Source organism: Patagioenas fasciata, chromosome 24, assembly GCF_037038585.1.
Source record: "Patagioenas fasciata isolate bPatFas1 chromosome 24, bPatFas1.hap1, whole genome shotgun sequence".
Classification (NCBI taxonomy): Eukaryota; Metazoa; Chordata; class Aves; order Columbiformes; family Columbidae; genus Patagioenas; species Patagioenas fasciata.
In genome coordinates this window covers 5,664,358-5,690,118 of record NC_092543.1, presented here as the reverse complement: position 1 = coordinate 5,690,118, position 25,761 = coordinate 5,664,358, and the positions used below count along the sequence as shown (strand labels likewise).

Genomic DNA, 25,761 nt, shown 5'->3' with positions numbered 1-25,761 from the left:
TGCCTCACTAATACACACACCGGTCCCTTGCACCTCAAATTAAAACCAGAGTAATCCTAGGAACAGTTCTCTGGGTATTATTCATTTCAGGTTTTGCCCTTTTCGGGCTACACCACGCAACTCCCTGATTACCAAGTGCCACCATGCACCAGAGCAAAGGTTTTCCCAGTCGCCCCCGGGAAGGTCTTGTTTTCCAGCTCATACTTCTAGGAAACTTCTCACCATGAAGAGATTGAGCCAAATTAAGCCCTGGGAAGATGAGGAAGGTGGGAGTGAGCTGGGAAAAGCAGCCAAAGCTGAGCTGGGCTGCCCCATCAGCTTCAGTCATTCCCATCCCAGAGCCAAGGGCCGTCCAGGACGGGGATTATGTCACGGGAGAGCGCAGGGATAAATCAGGAGGTGCTTTGATTTGCCCAGAGGAGAAACTCGAGCTTGGAAATCACAAGCGAAGGTTGGATGGGGGGGAGAGAGAGGCTGAGACGCCCGCAGCCCTCGCATCCACCCCGAGCGCAGCATCCGGAAGCTATTAAGGAATTACAGCCTCGCTGGCCCCGAGCCGGCCCCGGCAGAAGTGCCTGGGAGCAGATGGTGAAAGGGTTGATTGAATTCGGCTGCTCGGGCCAAGAGGCTATTAGGAGGAGACGTAAATGGAGGAGGGGGTGTCGTTTGGCGACTCGGGAGCCGGGAGCCCTTGCCAGGAGCTCCGGGAATCCTCCGCCAGCCATAATAAGCTCGGGGAAGCTTCGGCAGAGCCCTGGCTGGGTGGCGTGGAGGGGTACGAACCTCCCCGTTGCCCACCCACAGAAAAAAGCAGGTTTGCAAAGATCCGTGTTTCCCAACCTGGTCTGATCCCACCCCATTCCCAGCACTGGGCATGGGACCAGACCTCCCAAAGCGCCTTCAGAAGAGGACGGGGCTCGAGTGACTCTGGGTTGGGAGGAGGTGGGGGAAAAAAAGAGAGAGACACGTAGGATGACAAAAAACCAACAGGCAAAAAAAAAAGAGCATAAATATGATTTGTAAGTCATCCCCGGTGCCAGCCCTGCTGAAGGTCTGAGCAAAGCACTAACACAAGGACTTGAAATTGCCTAGGGGTGAAGGGAAGGTTTAAACCCCTCCTTGGGAAGTGAGGGAAGAAAAAAGGAGGAACGACCCAAAAAATCAACACAACCCCATGCTCTGGGCTCCCTGCCCTGGCAAGGCAGCTCCAGCTCCACACACTCCTATGCCCGGGGCACAAGGGAACACCGGCTCTGGGGTTGCCACCTCCAAATCCATCCTAGTTTTTCCAAGAGAGAAAAGTCCAAGTCCCTTGGTGGGGACATGGGGAGCCTGGTTTGGGCTCTGCCGAGCGCTCTGTGACCCCAAGGGGATCTTTTGGGAGCAATCTTTTCCGAGACAAGTCATGAGATTATTTCTTTGCCTGGAATTTGCTCCCGCGGCTCCCATCAGCCCGGGACTGCTGAGTCAAGAGACCGAGACCGCCGGGGCTGTGCCCTCCAGATGAGTAAATAAATTGCCATGGGGAGCGGTGGATGGAAGGGGGGGAACGGCGCCTGGGATGAAGGGAGGGAGGGGACACGATGACTCCTCGAGCCTTGGGCTGGGGACGCAGGCTGGTTTGGCAGCCGCGCTTTGTAACGCACCGAATTAGTCACCGGCTTAGGCAGCGCAGTTACACACAGCTGTTTAAAGGCGCACTGTCCCTCCCCTTGGCTTTTTTTCTTGAGCTTCCTTCCTTCTTTCTTCCTTCTATTTTTTAAATTTATCTTCAATTCTTTTTAGGTCTAACTCCAGCTTTCAATGGGCGCTTGGCATCGGCAGCCAGCAAACTGGGCAAGCCAAGGATGAGGCAGCTCTAAATGATGCTAAATGGCATGGGCTAGGTTAGGCTAGGCTAGCCCAGGACTAAGCCCCATTCCCTCCTTAAACGGTACCGACGGGCAGCCAGGTCACTCTATAGGATCCATATGGCCTCAGCAGCTCATGGCTCAGCAACATCATCCAGCTTGAAGGCAAAACAGGCGCAACAACCGGAGCCTTTCAAGTTGCAAACTTTAGAGCCAGCTTCAAATCTGGAGCTGCTTAAAACCAGCCCCCAGTGACTAAGCCAGCCCACCGGGGCCACGGCTACCGTGACAGCTCCAAAAACCTCGCTGCAAAATGAAACTTTCCCAGCCCCCAGAACCGGGGACAGCCTGAAGCCCAAATTTCTATGCATCCCATCAAAAGGATGGGGCCAGGAATCATTGTGGGGTCAGGGCGCTGGATGGGGAGCCCCGGTGCTGGTACCAACCTGCCCAGCTCATCTGCTTCTTGCAGCCAATGCTGTGAGTTTAATACATTAGTTTTTCCCCATTTCTGGCTGCAAATGGGGAGAAATTTCATTTACTGACCTCATGACGTGGGTTTGGAGACACAGACACACCTTGAGCATTTTAAAAGAGAAAGCGCTTCACATTGCATTTTAAAACCCCCTCTAACAACAACGTGCAAAAAAAAAGAATAAAATGACCCAAATTTCACGTGTTCCACTACATCTTTTTTTAATTTTGCAGTGGAAAAAGCCAGGAGGACTCAGCTTTTGCAAGTTGCCGCCTCTGATGGTTCAGGTTTTGGTAAACATTTTCTCAAAACTAAATAACAAACCCAGAAACTTTTGCTGCTCCCAGAACGCTGACCAAAACGAAATGGTTTTGCACAAACACATGCAGACACCTACAAAACAAAAAACTGTCATGTGGGTCAAAAAGCCACATTTTGATTATCGTGATGGATGGTGGGGGTTTTAAAAGCAACAGCAAACAAACCCCAAAGCGCTTCCCAGTGTCCAGCTCCAGTTTGGGGGCTCTACTGGTTACACCGGTGGCAGCTTTTCATTAGTCAGCAGTTTTTATCTCATCCCAGTGGGAATTCCAGCCACCAAGAGGACACACAACCCTCAGCGGGCTGGGGATGTTCCCACATCCCTGCTGCAGCGTCACGGGGCACCGTGCCTCAGTTTCCCCAAAAAAACTGCTCTCACCAAGCCTTCCTTCAACACCTTTTGGGGTCAGAAGCCCCAAAAGCATGTTGCATTTTTAAAAGAAGTCCCACTGGCCTCAACGCTCCCCACCAGCCATCTGAAGAATGCCTTGGAATCATGTCAAATATTTGCAATGAGATGGGGGGGCACGGGGAGGGGAGCCGCTCCGCGTTTGACTCAGTGTCTGGCTTCTTTCATCAACCCCGCATTCCTACTCACGCCATCACCCTCCGGGAAAGTGCGACAACGTACATAATCCATGTGGAGCCAATTTAAAACCCCCTGCGCATGTTAAACTGCAAAAAAAAAGGCATTTTGTTCATTAACAAGCTCTGAATGCGTAGCTGGGGAAGAGGAAGAAGAGAGCAATGTGAAGAACTTGGGGTCTGCCCCCCATCCTAGGCTGAACTATCCTCCCATCACATCGGAGGAGGGAACAGAAGGCAGAGCACTTTTAAACGCAAGCGTCAAGAGTTTTGCCTTCGCCTGAATACACGTGGCCCTGCAGAAGCTCAGGCTTTGCATGCAAACATTTGCAGCCTGTTAATGCTCCCAGATTCCAGATACGCAGGCTGAGCCTTTTAATCAAATTACAAACTGAAACCACCTCTCTGAACCTGACACCAACCTGTGCGTCCTCCTGGATCCAAGGAGATATTCCGGCACGTAAAGTGACTTGCAGATTTGCACATTCTCACATAATTACACCAAAACCTGCAGCAGGCACAGGCACAAATCCTGAAACCTGGGATAAGAGCAGCTTTATCGGCTGGACGTGCAGGACTAAACCCAGCTTCGCCAGGCTCACCTTTGCATCCAAGACCACGTTATCTCCGGAGCCATCTCACAATCAAGTGCTCCCCCCAACCAAATTCTACTGCACCTGGGAAAAATGTAGGAGCTTGTAGGAGAATCAATAAATATTTATTGTTTGAGCAGCAGTATTTTGACTGGAGATGTAAGCATGGCTCCGTGCCAGGGAAACCAGAGCCTGCTTGGCCAGCGCTGCAAACAATTTTGTTTTCTGTATCTAGTTGGAAGATTATAAACTACACAATGAAGGCAAAAAAAAAGAAGCAGGCAGCGAGCAGCTTAGTCACGGAAGAGGAACAAAAAGGCTGAGATGCATAACTATGTCGTGGATTTAAAACAAAAAAAAAGGGGGATGCAGGCCCAATTTTTGGCTGTGAGACAGCTGGACAGTTTATATCAGCTACAGATTTGTCCCACTGGCTTCTGCAGTGATGAGGTTTCATGCTGGATCAGAGCATTTAGCGCTGGCTTTGGTGGAGTTCCGCTGATTTGGACAAGCTGCAAACCTGGGGAGTCAGGTCTCGACCTACGAGGCACAATCCTGCGCCCATGGGGACCCCCAAACTCACAGTGCAAAGAAGAGTCAGCCCTTGGTGTTTTGATGCTCAAGACAGACCACCTCTTCCTTTTTCACACCAACTCCCTGGTACCATCCTACGGAGCACAGGTCTTATTTGTAAGCCTGGAAGACGGCAGCAGCTCCATCTTTTGGATCCATTTGGGGACAGCGATGACATTTGCTCCTTTAAGTCATTTAATCTGCTCGCTTTGTGCCCGTGCAAGGACCAGCTGAGAGCGCAGAAAGGAAAACACTTTCTTTGCTTGTCTTTCTTCCTCAAAATCCCACCTGATACCGGTACTACAACCCAAACCAGCCATTTGGGACTACAGATCTGCAAATTTACACCCCCCTAAGCCTTCTTCAGACAAAAGTCTGGTCTTACTCACACCTGAGTGTCTGCTCTCACCAAAACAGCAGCTGGTGAAGAGCACTGAGCCATTTTCTGTTTTGCCTCCAGCATCAAACTATCATCCCAAAGTCCAACCACAGCACAAGCTTTGCACCCTAAACCCTGTCCCAGCTGTCCCCAAACCTCAGCCACCCCATAGGACCCATCCAGGAGGGTCCTATGTGCTTTCGAGAGCTCAGGCACAACATTCCAGCATGAGACTGTGTTATCCCTTATTTTATAAGGCCTATCCAAGCGTGGCACGTCGTGATTACACGGCAAATTAGCGGCCCCTTCGTGTCACAACGCTGTAATTACACACTTGTTACATGCTTTTGGGGGAGTTTGTGAGGAAAAAGTGGAAGGAATGGGGACTTTGCTTCTTTTTTTCTTGGAAATCTCATTCTGCTCCCTGGTGTAAGTCTGGGATGAGCTTCAGCTGGTGTATCCCTGAAGGAAAGCTCTATGGAGTTGCCCTCTTTTCACAGCTTTGTCCCCAAAGCAGGCAGAAGTTGACACTAAAACGGAGGCGGGGAGGGGAGGCAGCAGACCCCTCCCTCCTCGGGAACTCTCATTCCCCCATCCTCGCTGGATACCACACTAATGGGCATTTTGGGAGCGCATAGAAAGGTAATTGCTCTTTTTCAGTTCAAATTCTCACCTCCTCCACAGGCAATCAGCACCGAAAATGCCACAGGAGCCCAGAGCCCAAAGCTCTCAGATTTATTAAGTCTCGCCCTCGTTGGCTGGTGATTCATGCCCACACAGAGCAATCCACAGCCGAGCTCTCACCTTTTGTAAAAGCCATCAGAAAGGTGCTGGATGTGGATTCTCTGCATCCCTAAAACCACTTTTCAGTGCTTGTCTCCTTTGCTCAGGCTTTGCTGGGCTTCCAGGCAAACACTGCGTGTGCACAGCCTGTCTGGGTGAGCACAGGTCAACGTGATGCAGAGGAAGGAACATCTGGAAGCAGAGAGGGCAATGCTGCTGCTGCGCTGCTGCTTTCATCCCACCTGCTAAACGTGACCATGCAAAGCACCAACAAAAGTGGTGTGTTAACAGCGGCAGGGAAACCGAGTCACGCAGCAGGTGACACAGCTGCAGGGACCGACCTGGAGCGTGAGAGCGGTGCAAGGATAACGGATCAAACTTTCCTTTTTGGAAGAGGAGATGTTCCAAGTCTTTGCGCACTTATCTCCAACCAGCTCAGCAAACTGGCTCCCTTGAGCGGGCTGATCTTGCTCTGACTCTATTCTGTGCACATATATAAAGACCTGGAAGCAAAGGTATAGCTGGAAACAAGACAGGGAAGGATGAAGGATCCCATCCTAAAACTGTAATGAAGATGCTTTCGGACCCGTAAAGCACTTTGCCATCTCAGTGCAGCGAACCATCGCAGAGGAGGGTGTGCATTTGCCAGAAGACTCTTTTTAAATGCAAACTCCCTTATTTGCCTGCATTGCAATTTTAAAAAACTCTTGCTCCAGCCCTGACCCAAGCCCTGCACGGAGGGAAAGGCTCTTGCCAGATCAAAATCCCCCCTGGGATGCCGCCCACGCAGAGGCCGATGGAAGCGACGTGCCTGTCTCCCAGCTGGCCCCAGGGTCCGCATGGGAAGCGCAGAACACGCGGGGTCCATCTGTCCCCCGGGTGTCAGGATTTCTACACTGAACGTGCACAAAAGAATCCTCTTTATGCCAGGCAGCAACAAATCAAGCACCAGAGAAAGGAAGCAAGAGGGGGAGCAGCATCCCACCTCACCTGGGATGCCCAGCATCACCATCACCAGCTTCATTAGAAATATCGTTATCACCTGAGTCCTAATTACACACTGCCAGCTCCCAGCAAGGGTTGCAGAGCCGCTTTTAACTCTGACCACAGAGAATAAAAGGAGTTTTGCAGAACCGGAGGAAATAAATTGATTCACAGAGGGCAGCGTTTACCAATCGCAAAGTTACGTTCCCAATGGGGTTGATTTTTGCACAGTTTGGAGTTTTACTGTCTGAAAAAAAAGGCTGGTAAACCAAGTCCCACCAACCCATTAGCAGATCAGTCACACATCTGCAATCGAAGTGATGTTACAATCTACTCTATCAGATCCTTATAACGAAACCTGCACACATGCAACTTGTCTATTAAATGAGAAACCCATCACCCTGGTGTTTTGGCTCCTGACCTACTCAGCTCGCTCACACAGCAACAACGGGGGGTGGAATTTGGCTTTGGACGCCTTGTGCGACTTCACATCCTTTTCAGGTTATTTTTAAACCCTTTGGACACACTACAAATCCCATCGAACTCCTCCCTGCAGAGGCCGCCTGCACGTGTGGGTTGGAGCGGGGTTTGATTTCAGGGGGATTGCGGAACCAAAGCATCTCTGCAGTTTTTACGGGGCATCAAGCACCTGGCACATAAAAACATCTTGCACAATTGAAAACCTATGCCTGCAACCGCTCTCCTTGTGTTAAGGTTAACCCTGTGGATACCATGCGAAGCGAATCTGCAACCAACAGCTGAATGAGCCACCACGGAGCAGTTAAATCCTCAGACACAGCCCAAAATAGACAGGAATAGAGAAAAGTTATGTCCCCTACGCATGGCACCCCAGAAACATGACCTAGCAGCATCCATACTCCTCTCAACATCAATCCGAGGAGCAAGAATGCTTCAGCCTTCTCTGAAAAAGTTGGAGGGGAAATGAGGTTAAGCCAGCTAATTGACAAGGTTGACCTTTTTGGCTCGCAGCGTTAGCGCAGCCACCAAAACAGAAGCGGCTGCAGCTGAAGTTGATAGGGAGTCAGCTCTTTTTTACCTTTTTGGGTTTGTTTTTTAATTTTTCAGCGCTCTTCCTGCCAAAGTTCAGACTTTGGGTCAGCTCTGCTAACGGGTTGCTGGCATAAACTGCAAGAGAGCTTTAGCGGGGGGAAGAAAATGAACTTAAGGCAGTGCAAAACACTGCGTCCTCGCTTTAGGCACAAGGCAATCACATTGATCCAATGCTCAAACACCTGTAACATGCCAGAAGTGTAAATTTAAACAGAAACTTGGGTCTGAACTGAAAAACAAAGCCCACCAACCCTGCCCCAATGGGCCAAGTGGTTCTTCCTACCCCATTTTCTTCCCCTGCAAGCAAAGTGTCACAAGCACAGGAATGAGCCTCTGGTAAATGTTCTTTTAACCAAAGCTTTAGGAAATAGGAACAAACAGGCCCTCAGCTCCACTTCAGCCTCTGATTTAACAGTGGGTGCTTTGGAAAATCACCCTCAGCATCCCTATTGCGTTTTAAAAGCTGGTCCTTCTGAGCCCACGCCTGAAAGCCAGGCTCAGCCCAGCTGTCAGAGACACAGCACTAAAATAGAGAGAACCAGAGACCACGTCCTCCCTGCGTGCAGCCGAAGTGGGAAGATGGACCGTGCAGAAGTCACTCTCCCCACGTCGGACACCGTGCAGCCCATGGGTGGCAGATGCCCCAGGCTTGTGCTGACCTACCGGAGCTCTCTGCAGACAAGCTGATCCTACACAAGCGTCTGGTTTAAACCCAAGTGCCAGCCTCCCTTGCACTCCAGCTGTCATCTTATTTCCCATGCCTGGCAGGAGTCAAGCCCCCTTTTCCTGGGTGTCCTAGGAACTTGCTAACTGGCAAAGCAACACATAACTCTAATTCGATTTTCTTCAGCACGCCAGTGCTGCACGAAATCCAGCAAATTACAGCGGGAAGGGATGAAGCAACAGGACTCATTTCACCCTCCCTTGTTGCCCAGAAAGAGAAATGTTGGGGTTTTTGTTTGGTTGGGGTTTTGTGTTTAGTTTTGTGTGTTTGGGTTTGGTTTTTTCCCCCTGCAGGCTCTCCAAGCACCATCCTCTTCCTCGCCTGAGCAAGGCAGGAGTCAGTTGAGCGGCCAGGGTCAGCAGGCAGTCAGACGACATCAGTATGTGAATAACAGCCCTTATTATGGTAAAGGCTCAACTATTAGCGTTAACCACAGCCAGCAGCAGCCAAACTTATCGCTGCAACAACAAAAAAACCCCACACGTCTCGATGCAGTAACGTGTTGCTATCTCCTGAGAGCTCCTGCACTCTTCCTACACCCATTTCTCCAGTGAGGAGGAAAAAGAAATCAGAGCAGCTGGTTTAAACGTGGTAAATCCAGAGGAGCCACCGCTGGAGTTTTGTTTCCCAAATACCACGAGTGCTTGGACCACACGAGGCATTTCCAGCGAGGAATGGGGGGAACGTACAGCTTGTGGGTCACCCACTCGGGAAAAGGTTCGGGGTTCTCTTAAAAACCCCTCCGAGTGCATCTCTCCTGCCACCCAGGAGGCGTTTGCCGACATCCCCGCAAGAATGCCTGAGCATGAGAAAAGGAGGCTGGAGAGGCGGCGGTGGTTCTGGTTGTGTTTTTGTTGGGTTTTTTTAAAGACAAAGTGGGATGTGGGGGGGGAGGTGGAAAGTCTTCAAGCTGCTCGGGAAGCCAGTTCCCCGGCGGTGCTGCGGGACAGAGCTCAGCTGCAACTCGGGGGTGCACTGCGAAAAAGGGGGAGGCGGGATCCCCAGGGCTCCCCGGCGAGGGGGGTGGACGGGGAAGGGGAGGGCGAGGGGCTTACCGGGGGACGGGAAGAGCTCGATGTCCACCTTCTCCGTCTTGATGATGGTGAGGTCCACCGCCGCCTTCATGGCTGGGGCAGCGCCCGCGGGGGCGTCGCGCCGGGACCGGAGGGGGCGGCGGCGGCGGCTGCTGAGCCCCGGCGAGCGCGGAGCGGGGCGGCCGGGGCAGCGGCGGCCGAGCGCCTGGTCCCTCCCTCCTCCTCTTCCTCCTTCTTGTCCTCTTCCTCCTCCTCTCCCCTTCCTTCCCTCGCCCTTCTATCCCGCTTCGTTCCGCTCCTCCGCCGCCCCTTCCGCGCTGCCTCTCCGCTCCGCTTCGCTTCGCCCGTCCCCCGCTGCCGCCGCCGCCCCGGCCCGGGCTGAGCCGCCGAGGGGAGGGGACACTGGGCCGGCCCCGAGCGGTGACAGCGCCGGGGGAGGGACCCGCCTGCCCCCGCCCCGGAGGCGGCCCCGGCACCCGGCGCCGCGGGGAGCGGAGCCGACGCTGCCCCGGGGTGCGGGAGAAGCGAGAAATGCGGGGGGATGGAGAGTAATGAGGGGTACGGGGGAATGGAGTTTGGGGGGGGGGTCTCAGCGCATCCAGCACAAAGTTGCGTCCCGCTGTGCCAGTTCCACAACCTCCGCTTGCAGCCCAGCCCCAAAACAAGAAGGGGAAAAGGGATTTGCAGTCTTAGCACAAGAAAATGCTGCTGGCTGCGTGCAGCTGGAGCCTCGTCGATCCACCGAAAATCTGTGTTTCTTGAAACCAGGCCGACTGCCTTCGCCCTGCCTGTCTCAACACGAACCACCTTTCACACTCACATCACCCCTTTCACACTCGGATCACGCCTTCTCACTCACATCCACACCTTCACGCGCCCATCACCAGTGCTGCTGCCCGCTCAGAGTGTCCTGATCAGCTCCCACCCGCAGGTGCGTCCAAATATGCAGGTGCAGTCACAGTCGTGTCACACGATGGGTGACAGCCAGACTTGGTTGTGCTTTGTACGGGTGGGAAGCCAAAATATGTCTGGGAACCGACTGGGTAAAAAGCATCTTGAAGGTGCAAGATGAGCCTCATGCCAGCATGGCATGAAGTTAACAGAAGAATATCAGTTCTCACATGAAATAAGTTTTATTATATTTGGGTAGTGCAAACTGCAGACCACAAACGGCAGAGCAGAAGGGAGATTATGACTCACAGATGTCAATTTACCGGTACAAGTGTTTTAAAAAAAAAAGTAATTAGCAACGAGCTCTTGTGGTTCTCTCACTCCGAAAGTCTTAACAGTCTCTGACACACTGGCAGAGACTGGGCCGCTCTGATTAAAGATGGGCTCAAATTAACGTGCCGGCATGACTGGGGGGTGAGGCTTCAAGGCTGCCTGCTAAGCCGTAGGGTGAACCAGGGTCCTGCTCACAAACTCCACTGAAATCTTCAAACGCACTGAAAGATGAGTTGCAGATGCAAACATAACAGCTCAGGATTATTTCTAGCTTCTTCAGCGGTGCCTTTCTCAGTCGCCTAAGGCGTATTTATAGGAGAAAAGTTCATGTAACTCAAAGAAGCTGTGAGGTGCAGGGACCAGAAATCGAGAGCCTGATTCTGGCTCGCATGAGCAACCAGCTTTACCGAGGCAATAGCTCAAGACGCAGCCAGCAGGACGTCTGAGAACTAGCAAAGCCAGCAGGCAGCTACGTCCAGCCGAAAGTTCATCTTTCAGGCATCTCACTCATTGACAAGTGCTCGCATTTCCAATTTTACAGGCAATAGACTTTCTGATTTGCTTGCAAGTTCAGTTAGGAGCAACCTATTCCTGCAGCAGAGGAGCAGGAGCAGTGATTCACTGTGTGACCAATATATAAGCTCCTTCCAGTGGGCTTTGGAGAAACTGAGCTGTGCTCAGGCAGGGCACAAGGTTTGAAACCTCAGGTGGTGGGTCCTTGGTTTGAATTCTGCCATAGAAACGAACCTGGGAATCCAAAAGTGAAAAGAGAAGGGCTGTAGGGATACAAGTCGGTCCTCGTTGCCTCTCTCTGTAAGGGATAATGTGCTTGCACCTGCCTTTCGGTTTGCATTTCTTTCCCCTCTTCCCCATACAGGATGGACAGCAATGATTGAAGGAAGAAACTGGAGAGAGGAGATTTAGCAGAACGTTTCCAGTTGAAAATCAAAAGGGGATTCAGGAGAAACAGCTGCCTTTCTGTACGGTCCCTTCCAGAGCAAGCTTGGGAGGAGAAACTTGATGCGATTACCGCAGCCTGACAATCTTTTCCCTTCCTACACTTTGCTGTGGCTGCGATCCTGGGGCGAGTGTGGGAGAGTGTGTGCGGGGACCGGTTTGCACAGCTGGCTGCGAGCTCTTGGCCACGGCGATGAAGCCGTCAGAAAGCACCTGGGGTCCCAACCGAATTGAAATGACCCGAGTGTTCCCCTCCCCAGTCTGCAGTGCTCAATAATCCACCCTGCTCCGAGCAAACCGCAATCCCCAGCCCGAGACAGGCACGAAGCTGACGGGGATGGGCTGTCGACACCACATAGGAGAAAGCTCTCCTGGGCACAGATGGTCCTGGATGGAGCTGCTGGTGGGATTAAAAAGTGGCACAAGAGGATGCAGAGGGGTCTGTGCTTTAGCCTTGCTCCCATGGGCGATGCATTTGGCTCGGCCTCTCCTGCAAGCGTTATGGTTTTAAGGACTGGCTGAACTCCAGAGCACCTGTATTGGGGCTCCTTCTCTTCTGGACCAGCCCAAAGGCTCTAATAAAAATCTTTCTCACAGCTTGTGTGGTTTTTATTAGGAAAGATACACACGCTCTTGGCATCCCAGCGCAGCCCCGATCCTGCAAAGCTGGTGACACTGAGCCGCGGCTTGGTGCAGCACAGCTGCGGCAAAGCTTTGAGCTCCTCCGCTCCATGCCCTGCTTCGTTTTGCTCATGCGATGTACAGCGGCCCCGATGTGCAGGGAAACTAGAAGTGCTTTCAAAAGCAGCACTGGGGTGGGAAAACCCCAATGAGGGGGAAAAGAACAGGGAAGAAGTAGAGATTTCCTCCTCAGACAGCTGCATCTCTCCTTCGAACTCGACTCCATCCTAGCGGCTGCCTTAATTTGTGTTCACTTCAGAGCCTGCAACATGAAAGCCCTGGCTCAGAGCTCCAGCTGAGCCGCTCAATGGCTCAGTGTTCGCAGACGACATGGAAGGAATCCATTGATTAGTTGCTTCAGCTGGGATGTGACCATTTGGAGTCCAAGACCTGCCAAACATGACTTCGCCTCAGCAACTGGTTCCTATTTGATGCTTATAGGCTTTAGAAAAATCTTTTCCACATCCAAGTCTCACTCTCCTTTTCCATTCTGTCGTTATTCAATGTTAATATCTATTCAGGCTCTCTCCTGTTTAGGAAGGGATGCTGAATTGCAGAGAATAGCCCTCCTGCCATTAATATAGCCAAAAGATTTTGCCGCTGATGGGCGATAGCCATCTGCCCTCCCTCCACAATGCAGCCCGACTGTTTTTCAACAGTTTGGAACAAAGAAAGGACAGGCAATAATACCACATTGTTCCCAGTGACGCTGCCTAACCTTGGTTTGAAAGAAGAATAACAATTATTCATTTAGCATCGGGGAAAGGTTATGACAAGACCAAAGCCTTTGCCATCATTTATGTTACGGAACTGGGATGGCTTCTGTCCCTCAGATTTACCCATTCTCAGGATTTGGTGTTACCAGTAGTCTGGAAAAGGAGCCTTTCCTTGCACCGCTGCTACCAAAGCGCAGCCACCTCTGGAGTGAAATGCAACGGCTACGTAATAACACGGAGCGACACCACCCAACTGTTAGGGACAGGAAATGAAGAACACTATATCCAATTAAAACTGCGGGGGGATATTTATGGCAGAACATAATTAGCCAAATTGGAGCCTTCCCCAAAACTGCCATGGGATTTTTAATGACCGTGAGTGGTCAGGGCTTTGGTTTGATGTTTTGTCGAGTAAACAATACCCAGAGGGCATGAGACAAAAATCAGGAGTAAAGGGGAAGGGAAAAAAAAAAAGAAAAAGGAAAAAAGTGTTGTGCAATTCCAAGGAGAAACGGAGACATGAAAGCATTTATCGTAAGGAGAACATTGTTGGAAAGAGCAGCAGCCACCGCTCTAAGAAAGGAAAGAGCAGGGAGGTGGCTCTGGGTGTGGAGGTGGCCGCTGCAATGAGAGGAAAGAGCAAGCAGCTGCCCTGACCCTTCCCCAGGGAGATACCTTTCCTGGAATTTAAAATGATACAAGAAATTCTTTCAAGCTCTGTAATAGCTGGGAAGGATTGGAGCAAGTTGTTTTACGCTGGTAAAAGGGGGCTGGATTAGTCCTGGCGGCCACAGCCTCCCCTTTTTGGCTAAGTGGCAGGCGTGGAAAAAGAGCTGGTTAGGCAGCACCAATGGCCTGTGCCCCCCGGGCTGTTCCTGGGGAATGCAGGACACCCTCCCATCCAGAATTTGTGGCCAGGAGGTGATGACCGTCATGAAAGTGTCAACTCCTCCATGACCCAGATGGCTGCTGGGTCCCCCCGCTGCTGGAGTCACGGAAAGTCCCCATCCTCCGTATTAAAAGCGAGTTTCTGTTCATGCTGTGCAGATCCAGAGTTCAGACCCAGCTTAGCCCCGAGACATCGCTGCCACAATACCAGGCTCTGATTGCCCTCCAGGCACCAGCAGAGGAAGCCGCCTCCGAGCCTCCCTGACTCCTGCTCTCATTAACTTCCCAGCGGACATGGCTCACAAAAGCATCTTTGTGGCCAGCATCAGGACCCCGGCGCACACACATCTCTGCAGAGCTGAGAGGGAGTGACGGCTCGGGCCGTCACGCCGCGGGTACCTCCATCAACAGCCTCGCAAGCTGCTTGAGCATCTTGGAGTGCCTCCTGCTATTGGTTTCCCAGAGGTCCCATGCTGATTCGTAACTTGATTAGCTAATCTGGGCTCAAGCGATGTAATTGTGCCTTGAATTTCGTTGGCAGGGGGTGCTGTCACTCACTCGTTACCCTGCTGGAAGAACTAGCTGAGTAGAAAATGCTCATAAGCTGTTCTGCAGCACCGTTTGCTCTGAGCACATTGTCCCTCTCCTCCTCAAGTTCTTGGTAAACATATCATGGGGATTTTTGCTCTTAAATTCTTGATATTTGCAATTACTCCAAGCACGCACAGGTGATACACATCGAACCTCACCTGTAGGATCTCTCATCTTTGGGCAGATCCCTTGGGCAGCCTCCTTCATAGTAGAAGCAAACGCAGCCAGCTCGGATTTAAGCAACACATCTCTGCTCGCAACTTCACCCTTGGCATTCACTGATCTCTGGTGACAGAGTTTATTGAACCGATTTCTGATGCTCCTTGAGATCCCCTTAGCAATGGGATTGTTACTAATAAAGCATATCTTCTAAAACTATCTGCTCTTTCAAAGAAACCCACCATCAGCAAAAAAAGACCCACAGCTTCAAGAAAGAGCAAGCACCAATCTCTAGTATACAAATCCACAACCCAACAACCGCGAGATGATGATGCAACCAGCCAGTTGATGGAGATAATTCGGCAACGGGCACAACTACCCCACATACACCATGCCCAGAGCAAGGGAATTACAAGATGAGACTCCCAGTAGTAGCAATTAAAGCCCAAAAAGCTGCCTGGTCCGGATAGTGCTGATGAAGACACCCCGCATCGCTCCTGGGATGAAGGATTCACTCACGTCTGTGTTTCAAAGAGGAAAATCCCTGGAAACCTCCTCGCTCGCAATTGTCTCGGCTTGGCAACCTGGCCCTATAGTGAATAAGCGGCGGGGAAATATCCCGCTCTACACGTGTTTGGGTTTCTCGGGGTGGTTTTCTTGGACGGTGCTCCTGGCTCAGCAACAATACCCGTCTTGTTCGGCCCTTCGCTCCGGAGCGGGCTTGAATAGATCTGTCTAAAATTATAAACCCGGGCAGCCCCTGGGCTCTGAGAGATCACAGGCCACATGCTGGGGCTGAACAAAGCCTCTGCTATTTCCCAACAATTAGCCCAGCTAAAAGGACATCTATCTGCTTCCATTAGAGCCACCACGTGCCTCCCAGTCGGTCCATTGTAAAGCTAATTAAATAACACGCCTCTCTCCCCATGAGGGTCTCCTGATTAGGTCACCTCGGTCCTAAATCCTCGCTGGTGTCAATGGGGAAGAGACAGCTGGTTGTCTGGACTCCAGTGGAAGGGTGGTCACCCACGGGCAGCTATCATCAGCGTCACCACTTATTTCGGGTTTTTTAATTACCTTCGGAAAGCTGTCGAATGGAGATTTTGGGGGTTTCGGCACACAAACTGCTTTGTTTCGCTATGCGCTGCCCTGCTGCCTGCAGCGAAAGCTGTGAAAACAGCGGATTTATTTATGATTTTTTGGGTGTGCTTTGCTGGTGGTTGGAGGAAAAAAGCAGACGTGAATATTTTTTTCTAAATGCGTTCTGTGTGGATACAAACCGGTTTGGGTTTGTTTGTTTGCTTTTTTCACACACTTCTCATTGGGCTAAAACAGCGAAAAGAAAATAAACAAGAAAACTGGTGTGTCATTCAACCTGAGCTGAAACTTTCTATTTTCACACTCTGACAACGGGAATAAACTTCAAAACGGAGAACAGAACAAGTCAATTAGAAGCAATGTGTTAAGAAACGCTCTTTTTGCCCTGTTAGTTTATCTCTTTGAGGAGGTTTCTGTGCTTCAGGGGCCACCACAACCCATCATGTGTCCCTCGAGAGGGTCCACATGGCTCTTCTGCAATGCCCAACCTGCATCTGCTTGAGCCAAAGGCCACGAGTGGCTTTGCCCTGCATGGACCCATCCCAGTTCTTTGGCCTGAGCTACGTTTGCACCACCACGAAGCTGCTAAATCGCTCCAGATGTTCAACACCTTTTCTCACGCACTCCCAAGACCCGGAAGAAATACAGTTTCCTTCTGCCAAGCCTACAGTCAGCAATAGTTGCGAGCATCCCCTTTAAATCATTATTTTCCACCCTTGTCTACTTAAATCATGATTTTCACACCGAGAGAGCATGGTTGGAAAGCTGAGAAGGTGGGTCAAGAGACTAATGAACTGATTTCCTCTGGACCTTCAGCTTCGGGCTTGAAACAGCTGGACGTGCTGCTACACACGGAGCTCCAGCCGCCTAAGGAAAGCAGAATAGCCCCCGTTCCTTCAGCTCTCATGGTGGGGAAACAGCGGGACAAAGGACACGGAGGAGGAGACAGAGCTGGGTTTCATTCTGATGGGAAGACGGGGATGCTGACATGAAGCTTTCTCCTGTTTTCCAAAGCCCCAAGCTGCTCACAACCATCCTGGGGAGCAGCTGCTCTTGGAGCCTGGCTGGGAAAAAGCTTTGGAAATGCAGCAGGGCTTGCCAATAAATATATTAATTAGTATGTGTTTATGCATGGCCACAGGGTTTTACTGCAAAAGCACAAGGACCAACTCATTGCCCGTTGCCATCGAAATCATACGGAGCCTATGCTCAAGCAATGCAAATGTTTTACACCAAATAAACAAATTTTACAGGGACATATTAACAGTAAATCAGTATCAAAAGATGCTACGTGACTCATTTGAAGGCCTACAGGGGTTGGAACAAAATATAAGCCCAAATCGTAGTTTTAGTGTAATCTAGGAACATGCTGCTCAGCCCTCCATCTGCTTCCAAACCCCAACAGCCGTCTGACTGCTTCATTCATCGCTAACCCACAAAAAAAAGGGCAAAAGCCAAGAAAAAGATGTTTTGTAGCGACTGCCTGCCTCCCTTCGCCCAGCTAGTGCCCTGGGTCCCAAAGCTATGGGAATGGCTCCACAAGCCACTTGATTAATAAGAGCCCAGGGGGGAAAAAAACGTTTATATAACCTCGTCTTTTCTAAACTTCCTAAGTGCTTTAGAAAGTGGCTGCCCTGGAAACCCAAACTGGAAACGAAAAATATTATCTCTTCCATTTATAAACATCTCTGGCGCTAATGAAGTGAGGAGCGGCAGCGATGGGGAGGGGAGCGTCGAGATGCACTTGGCAGGCGTGGGAGAGCCCTGATAAAACCATCTCATTTCAGGTGGGTGTGGAGAAATAAAGTCCTCCCACCGTGGTCCAGAGCCACTGTTGGCTTCTGCTACAACACCACAAGGTCCCTGGGGAGGGATTTTGGAAGATGGATGGTTATGGAAGTATCTGCTACGCCAAACATAGGCTGACAACCTTGCCGAACTCAGAGGGAAGGAAGACAGGGTGACATGCAAAAGCAGATGGATGAAACCTTAAAAATAAGTTATCTTGGCTGGAAGATGTAGCTTGGATGAAGCATCACGTCCAAGTGAGCGTTGGTACTCACTGCGCATGCATATTTAGTGGCACAAACTGCACAGAACGAGCTCCTTGTGCGCGTCTGTTTGCACTAATCCGGTCTAAATAAACACATGAGTGGTCCAGATGAAGCTTTTGGGTTCAAACACCCCTGCCTTGCAGCCCTCAGACATGTATCTCGCACAGAGAGCCAGGACAAGCATTCTGCAGAACAATCCAACCTAATTCTCCGTTTTCTTTCCATGTTGGCATTTCCCACGGAGATTTGTTTTTGCGTCAACAGCAGAAAACGCTGAGTTTTGGCCGGAAGTGTTTGGATTTCGTTTTGACAAAATATTGATGATTTCTGCAGAGCAATCTGTCACTTTTGGCAGCGAGGAAAAGTCAAAAAGCTGTATTTCATCTAGATAGGGGACTGAGCTGACACCCAGCCTGGAAGTCAGCACAAGTGGAAGGCAAAACATGCTACTGGGTTGCCTCGTTATCCTGTCATTTTGATTACTGTAACGCAAGGGAAACCACTATTACTTTCATGTAGTAGCTGTTTGCCTGGATAGAAACACAACCGAAGCTGCCAGACAAAGGAAGCATCTGGTCTCCTGGGTTTAGGCAGTAAGTGGATGCAAAGCAAGGGAAGAAAGAGGTCTGATCATCTCTGGAGACAATTCGCAGATACCCCAAGGTGGCCCAGGGCGGGACTGAGATGCCAGCTTTATTTCCATCACTACCTTCCAGAATTATTCATGTCTCTTGAGCCTGAAAAACTGGGTTGGAGTCTCCCAAGCACAGGCTCTTCTGTGAGATGCCTGCAACTGCCCAAACTAGAAATTTTCCATGAACAGGCTCCCCTGGGGCATCTCCTCCTTTGTTTTTTATTCCTATTCTACCTCAATGCTGACATCAGTCTGCCCCAAAACTTAGGATGTGGAGAGTGAATCACACAAATCGGGGAAGAAAGGCATTTCTGCCTCCTGAGAAGTAGTTTTTGATGAGTTAGGGAGAAGCAGTTTGGGCTGGCTCCTCTTAGAAATCAAATCCCTGCTTTGGTGGAGCCGTTTCTTTGGCTCCGTCCTATTTGTGCCATGGGAAGTGCAAATATCTGCGCGTGTTTTTGCCGCCCCGTGCGGCATATGCCATGTCAGCAGCCTTGTTTCCCTTTCCAGGAAGGGAAGCCCTGTCACGAACTTTATTATATTGCTTTTTGGTGTGCGTGCCCACCCTCTCTGCCGCTAAAATCCATGGCAGCATTCCCACTGAGCTGGTTGAAGCCAACCCTGTTTTCCTGTAGGCTGGATCCTGGTTTTCAGTCCTAACCTGCCCTCGCAGCATTGTGGGGGGAGAAAAAACACCAAAAGATCTGCAGAGAGAGGAAAACCCAATTTCAGCCCTTGTGAAACAGCCAACGATTGACCTGCTGCAAAACTCTTCTCCAAAGCCTATTGATAGAAAACCCCGCAGGGGAAGGGCCATCCGGTGGGCTGTGTAAACTCCAGCACGTGTTCAGCAGCTTCAAGGGCTCGGTGTCATTTAAGACGTCTATTCTATTTATTTTGTACAATATCAAACACTTGTACAGTACCGTTCATTCTCCAGGGACTTCCAGCCACTCGCCTGACCTCAATGAATTAAGCATTGCAATAAAATGTGCAAAGAATTAATAATCTGCATCTCTAACATGAGAAAGTGCTGTGCAGTGGCTCACAGGCAGCATTTTGAAAGATTTAGGCAGCTTGCTCCAATGGTAATCGGTGGGGTTCAGATGCCTAAGGACTTTTGGTCAAATGATGTAGCCAAGGTCTTCCAAATCTCAGCTGTAAAACCCCATAATCCCAGCCAGATCTCCTAAATCTGCTGTTCCTATCCCTGAGAACCCTTCCTCCATAAAAAGACCATGGATGCTGAGGAAGAATAACCAGGGTCTAGAGCTCAGATGAATTAAACCACCCCATGGGCTGGGAATAGAATGTTGCGTTATATAGACCAAGCACTACAGGGTCCTTTCAGTCAAACAATTGATTTCTGCAAAGCAGGAATGGAGAGATGTTAAGAGAGCAGAGTGAGAGCACAGATCTGTATCCCCCATCAATGCAATCCTGCTGGAAGTGTCTGTGTTCGAAATAACAATTAAAAAAACCCAGAAGAAACAGACCATGCTAATACAACTTGCCCCTCTCCCCAAATGTCTGACAGCACTGGTTTTGCAGACTGAAGTGATGCAAATAGCTCAGATAAGGCTCAGATAAAGTATCTGAGCTCTCAAGGGCTTATCTGAGCTGAACACCGACTCCAAAAATACTGAAATTTGCCCTGTGGGACTATCTCCAGAGAGCTTGATTTCCATCTGAAGCTTCGACCTCCAGCGGCTGCAGTAACAGCTCCTGTTCAAATGCATTCTTGAGATAGCGGCGTGGGACGGGCAGGTCTGCAGCTCCGCTGGCCTGCGCTATCTGGGGATGTTGCAAGAGCCGGGCTGATGGCTCAAGGAACCGGTGACGGCACCTTTCACCGCCGGCACTTACACGCTAACAGATGAGGTAAAACTGTCATTGGGAAGATCACTTTCCCTTGGTGACAAAGTGCTTTTCGAAGGCTTTTCCTTTCAGCTTGTTTCCCTCTGACCTGGCTTGCAGGAGGGCATCGGCTTAGGGTGCCGTGAACTCCATCACAGACTGTCCATCACGCTAAAATTTGGGGTTTCCAAAGCAGCTTGGATGCAGCAAGGACCTGGGTGCAAAATGCATTTGGGCATCTCTGCAAATCTCAACCTGACAAGACGTAAAGGGAATCAACAATCACAGCCAGGAGCTCTGGTCAAACAGACCCAGGCTTGCAGACAATCTTTAATACTAATTTAAGGTGAAAAACATTCATGCTTAGAGATCCAGCCTTTCTGAAACATGGCACTCTCAAAATGTGTGAGACCTGGTGGTATGTGACTCAGACTGTGAAAGGAGCCAGGGGAAGTCCCAGGTCAGGCTTAGAGAGGGTAAAGATGGTACAAGGGGCCCGTTAGGTCACTTACACCCAGACTAGAGTTATTCTTTGTGCTGCAGGAGTATCACGGGTCCCCCATCTTACCCATGTGGGGGGTACTCTACAAACAAAGGAGTAAATACAGTGAGATTCTTCCCCAAAGGGTTTGCAACAAAATAATCAGTATTCTTATAACGTGTACACCTAATGAAAATCGAGCAAGGATTAAAAAATAGCTTTCTGAAAACCGTTCCCCCAATCTCACCGATTCAAGCAAAGCGAGATTTCCTCTGTGGAGGTTTGCAAGCATCAGGCAGTGTTCTAAGGCAAGAATAACTATTAAATTCTATAGGATGGCTCATAAACCATAGGAAAAAAATAAAAAGAAAAAAAAGAGAGATTTCATTTCCTAGTAAAAAATTCCCAAGGGCTGGTTCCCAAAGGGCTGCGGCAGAGTGCTGGCTCCCATTGAGCAGCACCGCTTCACCCTGGCTGAATACCAGGGATGGGGAGAACGCGTGGGCAGCTCCGCGCTGCCTCGGCCGTGTTGGCAGCACCAGGGTTAATCGCGCCGGCGCCCTGTAATGCAATGATTTCTGTTTTATTTCAGCAGGGGAAGTGTGTCCCGGCCTGATTAGCCCAATGGTTTCCTCTTTTCCCATAACCTCCAGACCCCCATGGCCTAAGTGTTTACTTTCTGAAATAAAAAATCTGCTAGTGTTTTTCTTTTTTCAGGGCATGTGTATTTTGGGAGGATTCGGGGGGAGGAAAGCGGAGAGGGGGAGTTGAATGGGATGGGAGGTTTGCATACACCTCCCTTCTCTCTCCCACCCCTCACCCCCAGCTCCTTCCCAGCTGCAACCTCTGAGCTGAGACTTCTGGCTTCAATGTGAGAGAGAGAGAGAAAGGGAGAGAGAAACGTATTAATGAGAGAGTTGCTTCAGCAGCTATAAACACAGAGAACATCTGGAGGGAGAGAGAGGTGCTTCGTGCTGCCAGGAACTGAGGGAAACAGGCTGTTTTGGGGGTCCCAGCCCCCCTGAGCTCCCCGTGTCCCCATCTGCCTGCCCTGCACGTGGCTCTGCTGGTATCACCCCGCCAGCCCTGTCCTTCCAGAGAGAAAATACGCCAAGACCATCCCAAAATATTTTCCTCGAGGCATCAGGGAAGCCCGAGAGAGCTTGTTGCTTAGTCCCTTTCCTCCTTAACTCTACATCAAGTTATTTTCTGCCCATGGAATACCGACGCTGCTCTGGTTCTCATGCACTTTGCTAACTTGAGTTTTCCATCTTGCTGAGCCTCCATCGCCCTGTTACACTTGAGGGAGTCAGCAAATCTGCAGGCATCACCCAAAAACCAAGCAACAACCTTCCAGCTTTCACCCAGGGCACCAACAGCCTGTTGAGCGCACAATTCCTCGCTGAACGGCTGCTGGTCCCCAGCTGACACCGGCTTGCAGCTCAAGTGGGAAAAGAGCTCTGCACTCCTTCTCTGGTGATGGCCCAACGTGCAGGGAGCTCCCTTGGGTTTTGCCTTTGAGAGGCGAGACAGGGATTTTTCCAGAGTTAGGCAGGAAACAAATGGAAAAGCGAAAGCCTGGATTTTTGTCATTCTCTTGCTTCAGTGCAAATAAACCTCACCGAGTGCTGACTTGCAGCAGGTCACAGCGGGGATGCAGAGGGAGCAGCAGAAGCATCACCTGTGTGTTTTCCCCACCTGCAAAACAACCTGGACCCTCACAAATCAGAGACTGAGTCCAGCTAGAGCCAACAGAACACCCAAAGACTGCCACAAAGGAAAAAGGTCAAAGCAAAACCCATTCCAACCAGGCTATAAACATGACCTCGCCAGCCAGAGAATGACACTAGAGCCCAGCAGAAAGGGCTCATTCACCCCCCCGAATGGCCGGGGAGAGCTGCAGATCTGGGGGGAACAGCAGCAGCAAGTTGGGCAGAGGCAGGATTTTGCACACAGCTTTTGCTGAGCATTAAAATAAATCCACAGCCATCGCTTTGGCTCTTGCTTATCCATCCCTGTGGTGGTTCACCCCGTTTTTTCTCCCCCTTCACCTTCCTCCATGTCATCCCTTGCCCATCGCTCATTTTTGGAGGAGGGAAAGGACGGAGTGGCCGGGCAAGGAGAGCAGCCTGAGCAGTCCCGCGAGGTCTGGCAGCCACAAGCAGATGTGTGTGCCCTGTGCAAAGACGCCCATTCATCTCTGCGGAGAGCAGAGCGTGCGGGGGAGGCAGCAGCAGCGCAGGGGAGGGGGGAAGTGTTGGAGGAGGCTGAGAAAAGGAAAGAGGCCGCGGTTAAAAATAGGATAAAAGGACATAAAAAAAAAAAAAGCTTTGCTCAGAAAATGTTCTGCAGCTGGAGAAGCCATCGGGCTGAGCCTGGTCAGCGTTCACCTTCTCCCCTTTTCTACTCCTCCCCAAGCCCCTTTCCTCCGAACATGGGGCTGGAAGACAGCCCAAGAACTGCTCACAGAAAACGCTTTCCTCCAGGAATCTCCACTGGTGATGAGGGGGACAACGTGGGGAAAAAGGGAGAGTTGGCCAGGGATGCAGGTGGTCCCTGGGGATCGGTCCAGGCTGAGCTGAGAGCTGGGCTTGGAGGAGGATCACAGCCAGATGTAGCAAAGGCAGAGCATCCCTATTTTGGCTGCACCCTGCAATGTGTTGCTCCAGCTACAAGGGCTTTATTTTGCTGCCAAACCAAGAAAAACACCGCTATGGCACAGGCTGTAGGGACCCGAAGCACCAGGGGGTTGGATGCATGTTTGCTGCATTAGGGATATTCCACCCTCAAAGTGAATAAACCCAAAATATTCTGGGCTGAGAGGTGGCACCAAGATAACGTGGTCAAAGAGCATCAAGGAAAGGCTGGGCTCTACCCCATGGGTGTTGGGGATGAGCCTAAGGTGACGCCTTTTATTTGTGACGGGGTCTGGGTGCAAGAAGCCTGACCGAAATCAGCAGGACTGCTTTAGGAAAGCAGAGCCAGACCTGCAGCTCTCATTTCTCCTCTCATTTAATTTCCTGCCTTGCAAATCCCAAAGCCAATCCCAATTTCTCCGTGAAAGCAGGATCACTCCCCCAAAACGCTCCTGGGAGCGTCTTCAGTCCAAAAGTGCTAATACAGTGGTAGAAACGTCTTCAGAAGAACTTCATCATCCCTCGCCTTCCACTAACAACAGCGTTATCTCCCCTATCAAAAAGGAAAACAAACCAGTTTGGAGTGGAAGGGGTTGTCAAAGTGGCCTTGGCCCAAAAAGGCAGCGCGGTCAGGACTGAGTCCGTGCTAAAATGATAATACCAGTACCAAATCTTTTCCTCCGCTCCAGTTTTGTGCCTAAACTTGTCTCAGCCAAAAAGTATTACCAGGAGGTAATATTAGGATATGATTACCTTAGGAATTAAACATACAGAGCTAAGCGTGGCTTTCAGCATCCAACATATGCGCTGCAGATTGTGGGAGCAAGCTAACAAGTAAAACTGGCTCTACACCATGTCCAAATTTTTGCTTTTTAAACAGAAAAGCACCAACCCTTCTTGTCTTTATCAACACACTAAATCCACATCAGGCTTTGCTTTATCCATGTTGCCGAATAATCTTATCATACTTCAAGCACAGTGCAAATAAACTCGCCCAGGCTTCAAAGGCAAAATATCTTCTCTAAACGCAAGCAGCTCTAAAACTTTTAGAAATGTTGTGGCTTTCTATTGCAAGAGGATATATTCACACTTGCATTTTCCTTGCTGACTTGTTTCTTTTGCCAACATCAAGACCATGAAAACCAAAATAGCCTCTAGTACACCAGAAGAATAGATGACAAATGGTTTTAGTGTGCAGCCGAAACACAAAGGAGAAATGAAAGACTGTTCCTAGGGGTATACACAAATGAGAGTTTCCTCTCATTTAAAATTAGAAACTGCTCTAGACTGAAGAAACAACAGTGTTTAAAAAAAAACACAATAAAAAGTCAGAGAAAGAGTACCTTGCATTGCAACAGGAAGAACTGAAAAGTAACTCTGGGGTGTTGCAAGAGAATGAGAGGCCTGTCCTACCCAACCCAATGCACCAAAAGTTTGATCTAAGCCTGTGGAAACCTGGCTTCACTGGGGTTTGAACCAGGCTCCAGCTTCTGCAGCAAGAAATTTCACAGAGCTGGCATGGGGTAATGGAGATCTGCGCTGAAGATATGTTGGTCCCTGGAGAGAGCACTTTCACAGGAAAGGGGAGAGGGTAGGGGGGAAAAAAACCCCAAAACCCACACAAAGCAAACTTTCCAGGCACAGATTTGCAAAATGTTTGAGTAAACCCAAATGCTGCAAGGGCAGATTTCATCAGAGCAGAGCTGACATCACGCTGAGAGAGGTCACCCGCAGGAGTTGAGCAAATAGCTGAAATAGGAACGGCTGGGAATAGGCAGCGGGGTTTTGCTCCAGCGCTCTGCATCCTCACAAGTGCTCACCAAAGGAGAAAAAAAAGAAAAGAAATGCCTGAATATTTGCCAAGGAGAGATTTCAAACTGTACATTTCACTGCAACAGCCTCTAGTTCTGCTGAACTCTTTAGCTGCAAAAAGTCTCTAAACATCAGGGCTTTTCCCCTCCCAAGGGGCCAATGTGCATAACTAACGAGCCGGGAACAAGTCACAGAAGACCAGCACATGCCATGCAAAAGCTTACATGGGATTTAAGTGCTTCACGATAGGCTTATATAGGACTTAACTGAAACATAAACTTCATATTGGCCCTTTGCAAAGGTCACATTCATGCAACTTGAGATCTTTCCCTTATACCTGAATCCTCCACGACAGCTTTTTGCAGAAGGACTGACTGCCCGTCCGACATCTGCCAGTTGCTTCTACAAGGAGCAGCCCAAACTGTGAGCTCAGCTTGAAGATTTGCGGCTTGAACGACGCGCGGGGCAAGAATTAGTCACCGACGATTTTGTAAATGACTCTTCAAATCATGAATGTGTCAGAGGAGGCAGTCGTTCAGTCCAAGCTGGCGGGTTGCTTTAGCTGTGCAGCTCATTGCAACCGTGGCCGCACATCTCCAGC

General features: G+C 50.2%; 1 protein-coding gene across 4 annotated transcripts in view; it reads right to left on the bottom strand.

Moving 5' to 3' along the window:
• Positions 1 to 25,761, bottom strand: part of ETS1 (ETS proto-oncogene 1, transcription factor) — a 62,503-nt gene that overhangs the window by 28,362 nt on the left and 8,380 nt on the right. Inside the window, exon 1 of one of the 4 annotated variants that reach the window (XM_065855577.2) lies at positions 9,394 to 9,743. The exons of the other annotated variants lie outside the window; for them this stretch is intronic. Within the exon in view, the coding sequence (XP_065711649.1) occupies positions 9,394 to 9,463 (70 nt within the window). The 5' untranslated portion in view covers positions 9,464 to 9,743. Of the gene's footprint in view, positions 1 to 9,393; positions 9,744 to 25,761 lie in introns of those variants that run through there. 4 annotated transcript variants of the gene reach the window in all.